This window comes from Crinia signifera, chromosome 11 (assembly GCF_055691185.1).
Source record: "Crinia signifera chromosome 11, ASM5569118v1, whole genome shotgun sequence".
Taxonomy (NCBI): domain Eukaryota; kingdom Metazoa; phylum Chordata; class Amphibia; order Anura; family Myobatrachidae; genus Crinia; species Crinia signifera.
In genome coordinates, this window is record NC_139227.1 from 104,068,866 (window position 1) to 104,080,388 (window position 11,523).

The window sequence follows — 11,523 nt, forward strand, 5'->3', positions numbered from 1 at the left end:
TAAACGGATTGTCATTATCCCAGCTGAGCTACCTGAGACGTTGGTTCTGCACCTGTTCTGCCACTTTGCTGCCTATAGGTAACCTTTGCGCAGATGTTATAAATACCCGGCGTGTCTGCCTATCCCAATAAATTCCTGCTACACGGTCTCCACATATCTGACTTGCAGGGAATGGCTTTTGCACATATGTCACACACACTGCGTGTGATAAATGGTGCTCCAGCCAATCATCTCCTAACTGTCATTTTTCAAATACATGACAGGAGCTGATTGGCTGGAGACCATTTATCATTAGCAAATAGCTAAAAGTCGCTGATAAATGGGCCCCTTAGGTTCACCAGCAGTCACCAGAGTCCCTGCAATAGTAGTCCTTGTGCAGAGACTGATGACAGATTGTTGTCCCCTTGTATGGTTATTTGGAAGCTCCGTACAGTACAGTAGCGCAGCACATCAGGATTACTTAGATATAATAGTCCTGCATGTTGGCTGTGCTGGTTCCTTATTGCAGTGTATGCCAACAGTGGCTCAGAATGGAGGCCAGGCCGTACGGATAACATGTTGTCTGGGCTGCAGCCTTAGTACATAACAACACATAGATCCTAGCAGAACGGTATCTGCACACAATGTGCTGCTGACACAAGAAGACTTTGTTTCCTTTGTGTACTTTTACAATTACAATGGAACACTTATCAACAAGTGACGAATGAAGACGCTGTAGGAATGTGGGTGCTGGGATTACTCAGAGTCTGATATATATATATATATATATATATATATATATATATAATCACACACCTGCCAACTGGATCCATTGTGTACGGGGCAGCAATGAGCGGTGAGCTGATGCGCACTCCTACATCATCGCTGGCCCTGCTGCTCATCTGCTGGTTTTACCACCAGATGAGCGACTGGGTGGACAGATTTCCATAGTGTCCTGCTATGGAGAGTTGTCCACCTCTGGGAAAATTGCTAAAACAGGCGAAAATCACTCAGTGTGTCTACATTGAGCGATTTCCAGCCTTGCGATTTTCCCCATCATTGCTGTGCATACATGCTGGACAAAATTGCCCTGTGTGTGTGGACCTTTAGATTTGGGAGGGGTGTGTCCAAAATTAAATCTGTGTTGCTGTGTAAGAATACAGCTGCCAGTGTTGTGGGCTGCATGCAAGTGGCTAGTATTTACCCTGCATGAGAAACACATACATTTACTTGCACCCAGGCACAGGCCTAGGGGTGGCATATTTTATGCTCGGCAGGGCGCAACATTGGGATTGGATGGCCGAGCCGGCAGTGCAGCAGTATGGCTGAGCGGAGCGGGAATTGGCAAGTGACGAGCAGCGCCGCCTTCAATATTGGTGGCAACGCCGCTTGTCACTCACCACTGCCCGCTCAGAGTCGGCATGCTGCAGCTGCACATGTGTAATTGCGGACCCGCCGCAGCAATGTCCCCGTCCAGTCCTTGAGGTTCAGCGTGCTGATGCTGAGCTGAGTCACTGCCCCTCTGCCGCTATTGGCTGCTGTGTCAATGGGCGTGCAGGGTGGGCGTCATAATATGTGTATGTGTGTGCCGCAGCTCCAAGCTCCCACCCTTCCTCTCTCCCGAGTCCACTGCACTACAGAATTGAAAAAAAATAAAGGTGTGTACTGCCGTGGCTGGTCTGATTTTATACTTTATTCAGCCTGAACGATGAATATGTTAATATGAGGAGGTGGGGCCGCAAAAGTGTTGTGCCTAGGGGTGGCCTGACCCCTAATTTAGCTTCTGCTTGCACCCCTAGCAGTGCATTATGGTTTAACTAGATCGTCAAAATCTCCTAGAAGGTTAGAAGGTATTTCTCCCGTTGTCTAGCATAGATTACTTAGCATAGATTGACTGTGCAGGCAAGGCAATTTTAACTAGATCATAGACTAAAGCTGTGTACACATGGGGGCAATTTCAGCACATATCGCTGAGCGACCATATTGCCAGTGATTTCATGTGCTGTGGGAGATAAATCTCCAGTAGCGCGCTCCCGCTGCCAGCCCTACATGGTCGCTGGTCGCAGGGGCCTGCTCCTCCCATAATGGCTAAAAATTGCTGGTCGCTGGTGCACAATGCACTGTGCACCAGTGACCAGCAATGTCTAGTCAAAATGAGGTAGAGACAGAATAGCTTGCAATTTTCAGCCAAAATCGCTGGTCGCTGATGAAAACGGTACACTGAGCAGTATATTGCTGAGCGATTTTAAGCCAAAATCACTCAGCGACCAAATCGCACCGTGTGTACACAGCTTTACATTACTAATACTGCTTTCACATTGCAGAAATGGGTAATGACACGGTATTCTTAAATGGGACTTTAAAACGGGTCTGAGCCTTGAGACCTTTCACATTGCAGGTGAAAACCGTTTTAAAAATCATTTAATACCATTCAAACATTCAACCCGTTTAACCCACAAGGGACACGTTTCAAGCCATTGAAATAGAGCTGTTCAAACTGCCAAAAAAACGGCTTTAAAACGTGTAGGACTCTGCTTTTTAACCGTGTTGAAATACCGGTTAACTTTAACCGGTAAATCAACTTTGGCACTTTCACATTGCAGCCTGAAACGTTCTAAAATGGAAAAAAAACGGCAATATACCGTTTTAAAAGTGCGATGTGAAAGGGGTATTAGACAAAATCACTTAATCAAAATCTCCAGTGCATCTACTCAAAATTGTCTATTAGCCAATATCTCACCGTGAGTACGGGGCTTAACTGTACAAATGTGGCAGTTTTTCTAAAATTTGCACCAGTATGCAACATATTGGAAGGTGAGGATTCCTGCTTTGCATGGTTAATAAATATACAAATTTAAAAAACAAAAAACATTTACCGTTGTAAATAAAATGCATTAGTTCTTGGTGGCATTAGTGAAGCCTCTGACCTGTGATACCGGAGAAGTCCGGATGTTTAACCCTTCTTGCTGTCCAGGCAACCTCCAAATCTTTAATTAGCAATAAGTGACAGGACTCCAGCCAACCAAGAAGTCAGGCTTCATCACATCCACATTGTTCCAATACAATACAAATGGCACCTTTCAGCTGGGCCAAATTCTCTGGCTTAGTACCTTGTACTTCAACAAACAGCGATTGTTTGCTCTGATTTTAGAAAATCCCTGGGGTTTGTACTGTCCAGTCCTGATTTGTTAGTAAAAGGAAGCTGAACAAATACAAGGTGCCAGGTAGCCATGATGTTGAACATTTATATTGGATGAAAATACCTATGGACTCAGAGAGTGCATTCCTTCCCTGGCCTCAGGAGTCCAACCTAATAACAACAATACACAGAACAATACACCAGGGTTGCCGACCCTCCCGGAATTTGCGGGAGTCTCACGAAAATCGGGTCCTTCCTCCCGGCCCCCGGAAGGGTGGGCAACCCTCCCGGAATCAGGGGGACCCCCACTGAGCCCCCCGATCGCGGCATTTATATGCCGCAATCCGCGGGTCTCAGGGGAGGGGGCGGAGCTAAAACGGCACAATCGTGACGTTTTAGCACCGCCCCCTCCATGGATAACTGTCATTTCGGCTATTTCTTGTAATGGGGGCGGGGCTTAATGACGTCACAGTTAAGCCCCGCCCCCAAACGAGTAATGCTAGATTCCTCTCCGGGCTTCTCCCGGAGAGGATTTCTTCAAAGTCGGCAACCCTGCAATACACGGAATAACAAGTTCACAAATCTGGGCAGAAAATGCTTTGGAATAATGGGTTCGGGATTTGAGTTGGTTTGCTTTAATGGACAAAACCATGTGCACTGCAGGTGGGGCAGATGTAACATGTGCAGAGAGAGTTACATTTGGGTGGGGTGTGTTGAAACTGAAATCTAAATTGCAGTGTAAAAATAAAGCAGCCAGTATTTACTCTGCACATAAACAAAATAACTCCTCCAAATCTGACTCAGTCTATACATGTTACATCTGCCTCCCTGCAGTGCACATGGTTTTGCTCATTAAAGGAGTTTGCTTTTGCAAACCAATCTGAACATTCCCTAATATGTTGATGAAAACAAAAGAGGGGAAAGGTGATTCGGATTAATCAAAAAATTTTGCTAATCAGCATTAATGCAAATAATTACGATTAAATTTTTGTATTATTAACCAGCAGCTCTGTGACAGTGATTAGTGTCTCGATGATACCCACAACAGTCCGTGACTGCAACATGAAAACTCTCACTGAAGAGGCCCCTGGTCAGCAGCAGATGTAACCCTAGCCATAGACATCGGATTGACCAGGGGTTAAAGTGAGGGGGAACTAATGGTAGGGGGAACTAGTTCCACCACCTCTAATGGTAGGGGGAACTAGTTCCACCTCCAGCACAGCCCTGCACAGTAATTCCAACAGAAAAGACTGTCCCAGTAGCTTTCTTCTCTGGCACAGCATATGAGATTTCAAGCTACTATTGCTGTGGGCATTATGGGCCTTATTCTAGTTCACTCTTAGGGCGGTATTCAATGAGCCTGATTCGCCAGGTTTTTATGGTGAATTTGTGCTGTTTGGCGAATTTCTGACTAAAACGGTGAATCACCCTATTCAATGACCAGTTGGCGAATACATTTGAAGGTTTTGGTCACCATGATTCACCGAGCAGCAATCGCTATCTTTTTATGGTGAAGTGGAATGTGAACTTTTAAAATAAAGTGTTCTGTTTTTTACATTTGGTGTCAAAAAATCAGGAATTTTCTTCTGAGGAGGGGCATGCTATTTTTATTCATGTGCTGTAAGCACATGAATATATATTTAATTTTAAAAATAATATTTTTTTTTTTTTTTTTTTTTTTTACACAGCAGCCAGCAGGTGGCGCCAGAGCGGAGCCGCTCATTACATATTCATATATTCACTGCACGATCATTACGATCCTGTGTAGTGAATATACGCTTGCCTGCTGGGACCCCCGGGGGGGCAGCCTGTGCTGCCTGGCACCCGGGGAGCACACCTAACCCCCCACAAAGGTCTGGGCTAGGCAGAGAGACTACCATCTCTCTGCCTGGCACCGTCCTGAGGCTCCCTGCGGCAATCGCCGCAGGAGCTCATATTCGCCTGTCAGGGGCAGCGAGCCCCTGACACGTTGAATACCGGAGCCCGCTGGCTCCGGAACGTGGCGAATGTGCAGCGAATCCTAAAAAGGATTCGCTGCACCTCGCAGGGTATTCACATTGAATACCGCCCTCAGAGGCAAATTCCTTCTCAAATGGACAAAACCATGTGCACTGCAGGTGGGGCAGATGTAACTTGTGCAGAGAGAATTAGATTTGGGTGGGGTTTTTTTTTTTCAAAGTGAGATCTATATTGCAGTGTAAAAATAAAGCAGTCAGTATTTTCCCTGCACAGAAACAAAATAACTCACCCAAATCTAATTCTATCTGCACCTGTTACATCTGCCCCCCTGCAGTGCACATGGTTTTGTCCATCTGAGAAGGAATTTGCCTCTAAGAGTGAACTAGAATAAGGCCCTATGTGTAAGGGGCTGTACTATTATGGGCATTGTGTATAAGAAACGCTACTGTGTTGCATACATGTATCAAGAGTACTACTGTGCAGCGTAACATGAAAAGGGAGTAAGGGGCATTGCATGCGGTGTAATGTGTATGCGATTGTGCTACTGTGTGAAATAATTTAAATTGGGGGTACAATTGTATGACCACTGTCCCTTCATAAAGAATGGGAGGTAGGGCATAAACTTATAGTTTGCAGGGGGTGCCAAAAACCCTGGCACTGGCTCAAGTTCACCTAATTTGGGGAGGGGGGGGGGGGTTGATGTCAGGGGAAAGGAGTTCCAGCACCTCTCAATGACCACTTTAAGCCATGAGATTGACGTTACAGTTTCCAGATTGTAGACGGTTAGCTGGTAAACATATTAGGAGATCATTTGCAAGGGGGCCCTGAGGTTTTGACTCCCTGGGCGCCTCCTTTTAATGCGGTGCTGGCACTTTTGCAGTCTTTATAAATGCACGTTATTGATGCTTCTGTTCAGAAATTTACTGCAACCCACAGCAGCCAATCAGTCCACCGTTTCTGTAACACAGCTTGGTTACTATAGATTACAGCACACATCGCACTCTGACATTAAGGGCAGTATTCAATGAGCATTTTGGCGATGTGTAGGATTCGCTGCACATTCGCCACTGCTCGCTGCGTTCCAGAGCTTACAGCACATGAATAAAAATAGCATGCCCCTCCTCAGAATAAAATTCCTGTTTTTTTTACACCAAATGTAAAAAACAAAACACTTCATTTTAAAAGTTCACATTCCACTTCACCATAAAAAGATAGCTATTGCTACTCGGTGAATCATGGCGAAAAAAACCTTGAAATATATTCGCCATCTGCTCATTGAATAGGGTGATTCACCGTTTTTGTCAAAAATTCACCTTACAGCACAAAATCGCCATAAAAACATGGCGAATCAGCCTCATTGAATTCCGCTAAATGTCCTATCTCTGCCCATGCTCCAAATTATGGCAAACTGCAAGCAGGTTACTTTTATGGCTTTCATGTACTTAAATGTGATAAACTAATATCACGAAAAAAGGGGGAGATAAGGATTCATCTGACCTGAGATAAATCAGTTTGGCAATTATAGAGAAAATCTAGGGATACTCTGCTGCCACAATGACACTGGCCCACAGAGCTACATGTGATAACTAGGAGTGCGATTGGTTCAGAGCCACAGTGCAGTGTCAGGCTCATTCAGCACAATGCTCTCACGTCAGCAAGGTCGGCAGTGATGCTGTAGACACAACATTTGAACAGATACACTGTAAGGGTGCCCAAGCACTTATATGATTTGAACCTTTTCACTCGATTTCCACGGATCAGACAGAAAATGGGTGAAAAGTGTCAAATGGTATGTGTTTCAACTCCGATTTTGATTGGTTCAATGTGCATCGGATTGGAGACAGAGATTGTTAGTGCTACAATAAAGATTTGTCTGAATGTAATCGCATGCGATATATCATACGCAAAAGAACCGCATACACATGGGGCAGTACGGATGGTGTAATGGTTAGCATTACTGCCTCACAATGCTGAGGTCATGGGTTCAATTCCCACCATGGCCCTTACTGTGCGGAGTTTGTATATTCTCCCTGTGCTTGCGTGGGTTTCCTCTGGGTACTCCGGTTTCCTTCCACATACCAAAAATATACTGGTAGGTTAATTGGCTTCCAATAAATAAAATTAACCCTAGAATGTCTGTGTGTGCGTGTACATGTGGTAGGGGATATAGATTGTAAGCTCCACTGGGGCAGGGACTGATGTGAGTGCTCTAATAATTTCTGTACAGCGCTGTGGAATATGTGTGCGCTATATAAGAAACTGTTAATAAATAAAATACGGTGTATCGCATGCGATCCTGCTATGCTAGCACGTGATATCTTGGCTTAGTGTATTGGGGCCTCACAGCCCAGGCAGTTCCGTGTATTGCATGCAGACAGCTGGGCAGCCGTAAGACTTTGCACTATCCCAATTGAGATGTGGTCACAAATTATACTGAGCTTTCCCATAGAGCTCTAACGCCTGTTACTCAGCGTTAAAGTACCTCTGCAACATCACATTTGATCCAAAGAGAAAGTTTTTGCTTCTCAGGCAATATGAGCGCACAGCAACATTACTTTTTGGGTTTCCGAAAGAAGGTTTAATATGCTTTATAAGAATAAGTATTAAATGCTGACAATTAGGATGTGTATGAGGCTTTAGCAAGAACACAAAGCATGTCAGTGCTGCATTAGGAACAGCAGATTTGCTTCTGAAATGTCCTGCCGTCACATTCTGCCAGTAACACAGAATAGACCCACCACTGCGTTTTACAAGGGTCTATTCGTCATGCTAGGATCACTTCTGAGAACCCTGGGGAAGAGCTATGTACAGTACTGTTACCACACTTCACTCTGCTGCTAGGGGAATTTGTATGGGGAAAAAACACCTTTATTTTCCTGCAGAGATGTATCCCCTTATCTCCTGAGCAGGGCCATCTTCAGTGTCCTGATGGAACTTCTTTATTTACCATGTCATTGTACTAAATTGCCCTGTACTGTAATTCATTATTCCATTGTTTTTTGCACATTTATGTATTGTTAGGTGCAACGGAAACCTTGTGGCACCATATAAATAAACAATAATAATCCCCGTCATTATCATTTCTGCACGGATCGCTGCATCCATTGTCAGAAATAAGTACTGGGACAGCTTAAACATTCGCCCCTCAAACAGAAGAGGGGTCACACTAGCAAAATCAGCATGTGCAATGTTTTACTTAGCCAGTACAACCACGTCTATCTAGAATGTAATAGAATCTGACTGGTTGGGAAACATCACCTTTTTTTACATTTTAGAAGCTTTAGTAAATGCACCCCGTAGTCCATATGATCTTCGTTTCTACACTGGCATTACAGTATAGAAGTGACCATATTGACATCTCTGATACTGACCTATGGCTGGGAAATTACAGCTCCCTACTAACTGGACACGTAAACAAGAGAATATTCCTTTCCATTTGGCTAAACAATAAAGAAGCACTTAAATCAGTTCGCCAGAAGAACACAATCCCCAAATATCAGCTCTTGTAACCAGGCATTGGAGATAACGCATTAGAATCAACAGTACATGCACTTAAATGGATACTTAGCAAATATTTATTTAAAAATAAAATAAAATGACATACAATAGCCATTATTTCTAGGGCTGTGAGAGCCCACGTAATGTCCCTGCTTGTGTGTTGTGTGCATCATTATAGAAACTTTAGGTATAAAATAACCCTACATTCCAATCCAGATAAAGCGTTCCATGAGTACATGTGCTTGTCTATGTGCAAAAAGGGATGAGATAAGCACTGAAAAGTTCACTTTGTGATTCCAATCTGCTAATTAAGATATGGAGGGATCTCTTTCTACAACAGGAAAGACTGAGCATCTCCCTTCCTGAGCCGTGTTATCTATACCAAGGACTCACAGACTGGTGTGGAGTCAGAGTCCTGACTGTGCATTGAACTCAGTCCTGTGTCTGAGTCCTCGTCGTTGCCCTCACAGTTTGTACATCTCCCCACATCCTTTTTGACCCAAACTCCTGAGCTGTCTACAGTGGTCGTTCCTACACCCTGCGAGCAACTTGAACTGAGCTCCTCATCGTTGCCCTGTTCCTCCGACAGTTCTAGGGCACCCAAACTATCCATCAGACTTTGTAATTCTCTCTCCTTTTCACTCCATGCTTTTTGGGTGTAATCCAAATCAGCCCTGATAGCTTCCATGTCCGTGTTCAATCTCAGTCCTATGTAGAGACTGGCACTGAGCTCTGTTTTTATCTGTTCTTGCTCAAGGAGCAATTCACTTTCACATTCTTCATGGTCTCCACCAGTAGTGGTGGAAGAGACTTGGTCATTTGCAGACAGCTCCTCCTGACGCCGGTCCATCCACCTTTTATTTAGCTCCTCTTGGATCTGTATAGTAATCTGCTCAATAAGGGTCTCCTGCTGAGTTATTTGGTCTTGAAGCAGCAAGATCCCCTCACATTTCTCAGCATAGTCCTCAAAGTCCACAAAGAGTTCTTCTTGTGAAGCTTTTCCTTCTGGATTGCTGTCACAGTCCTTCTCTGGAAACACCCCGACCAAGTATGTGTCTTGGACATAATTAACCCCATGTCTTTTCATCCTGTCAAAATGTATTTTAGCCTCATACCTTTCTATGTCCCTGTCCAGGTCATAAATCCTCTGCACCTGTTGTCGGATGGTATGGTCTTGGGAGAGGACCATATGTACCAGAGTTTCCATCTTCTCTACAGCATTTGAGTCTTTGGATAAAGGCTCTAGCCTCTTCTTGTTCATCCTAGCCAGCTTTCTGAAGGCCTTTCTCACAACCCTGCGCTGTTTCTCCTTGGTCAGGGCCATGGTTGCCTTGGTGGCATCCTTGAACTGGCAGGGACTTTCCCTGCTGAGGACCACCCTGGCCTCAGCACTTCGGGGACCAACATTGGGCAGCGAGGCTTCACTCCTCACCAGCACAAACCTGACATTCTCCTGCTCCTCTCCCCACGCCGTCCACAGTCTCAGTATCTTGGTTTTGTTGGGAAGTATCCTCTCAAAGCCCCTCCACTTTTCTACTATGCAGTAGCAGTGGGGTGGTCCAAGCTGCATGGAGCCCTCTGCAGCTTGTGTCTGGTTGTGGTCCTCCAGCAGCACTTTTACCACATCTGCGCAAGTTGTACGCCTGGTCAGTCCCGAAACCAGCTTCTCTTCCTCGCACAGCCAGACCGAGATCTTCCACTCTTCCTCGCTCTCCATCCTGGCTCAGGACTGGTCACAGCTCCTGTGTATGGAGGGCAGGAGCAGGTGTATAATCCATATACTGTATTGCAGAGCGCTGTCCGAACACAGGACCAGTCACAGCTCCAGTGTATGGAGGTCAGGAGCAGTTGTATTATCCATATACTGTATTGCAGAGCACTGTCCCAGCACAGGTCCGGTTACAGCTCCTGTGTATGGAGGGCAGGAGCAGGGTTATAATCCATAAACGGTATTGCAGAGCACTGTCCCAACACAGTACCAGTCACAGCTCCAGTGTATGGAGGGCAGGAGCAGGTGTATAATCCATATACTGTATTGCAGAGCACTGCCCGAACACAGGACCAGTCACAGCTCCAGTGTATGGAGAGCAGAAGCAGGGTTATAATCCATATACTGTATTGCAGAGCACTGTCCCAGCACAGGTCCGGTCACAGTGCCAGTGTATGGAGGGTAGAAGCAGGATTATAATCCATACTGTATTGCAGAGCACTGTCCCAGCGCAGGTCCAGTCACAGCTCCAGTGTATGGAGGTTAGGAGCAGGGTTATAATCCATATACTGTATTGCAGAGCACTGTCCCAGCACAGGTCCAGTCACAGCTCCAGTGTATGGAGGTCAGGAGCAGGTGTATAATCCATATACTGTATTGCAGAGCACTGTCCCAGCACAGGTCCGGTCACAGCGCCAGTGTATGGAGGTCAGGAGCAGGGTTATAATCCATATACTGTATTGCAGAGCACTGTCCCAGCACAGGTCCAGTCACTGTGTACTGAACTGCAGAGCACTGTCCCAGTATAGTATGTAAAAACAGTATCCATATATTGCAGTGTAGTTCCCAGGTCAGGTCCTTTCACAGCTCTCTCCTGTGCACAGTGCACCCACTGCAGAGCACCAAGCGGTAGAGCCCAGCTCAGGGGATGTAGAGTGAGTGATACATAGATGCACACAGAGAACCGGACACCTCTGCAGCCTCTCTCCGTCTGCTGCTCCCTCTCTGTCTGCAGCAGCAGCAGCCTTTCCTCCAGGCTCACGTCACCTTCCTCCCGCCCCTTCGTTGGGATTCGCCGGCTTCTGTCCTGCCCCAGACTTTGCTAACTATGATCAAAGAAGCTACTACACTGTAACGTATCACCGCATCCAGCTGCCATGCCTGTGTGCACGCTTCACTGTCTCATGGGGGGGTTGGCAGAGTATGTTCCTGCACTCAGTCTACAACCAGTAAGAGAGGT

The 11,523-nt window shown here is 45.7% G+C and overlaps 1 protein-coding gene across 1 annotated transcript; it reads right to left on the reverse strand.

The window, feature by feature from the left end:
- Positions 1-8,634: 8,634 nt before the first annotated feature.
- Positions 8,635-11,297, reverse strand: RASSF10 (Ras association domain family member 10). Its single transcript, XM_083164085.1, has one exon. The coding sequence runs from the start codon at positions 10,290-10,292 to the stop codon at positions 8,952-8,954; it is 1,341 nt and encodes a 446-aa protein (XP_083020211.1). The 5' UTR covers positions 10,293-11,297; the 3' UTR covers positions 8,635-8,951.
- Positions 11,298-11,523: the final 226 nt, after the last annotated feature.

Bases quoted from the DNA above. Each gene is read 5' to 3' on its own strand.
- RASSF10 (XM_083164085.1), bottom strand. From the start codon at position 10,292: ATGGAGAGCGAGGAAGAGTGGAAGATCTCGGTCTGGCTGTGCGAGGAA.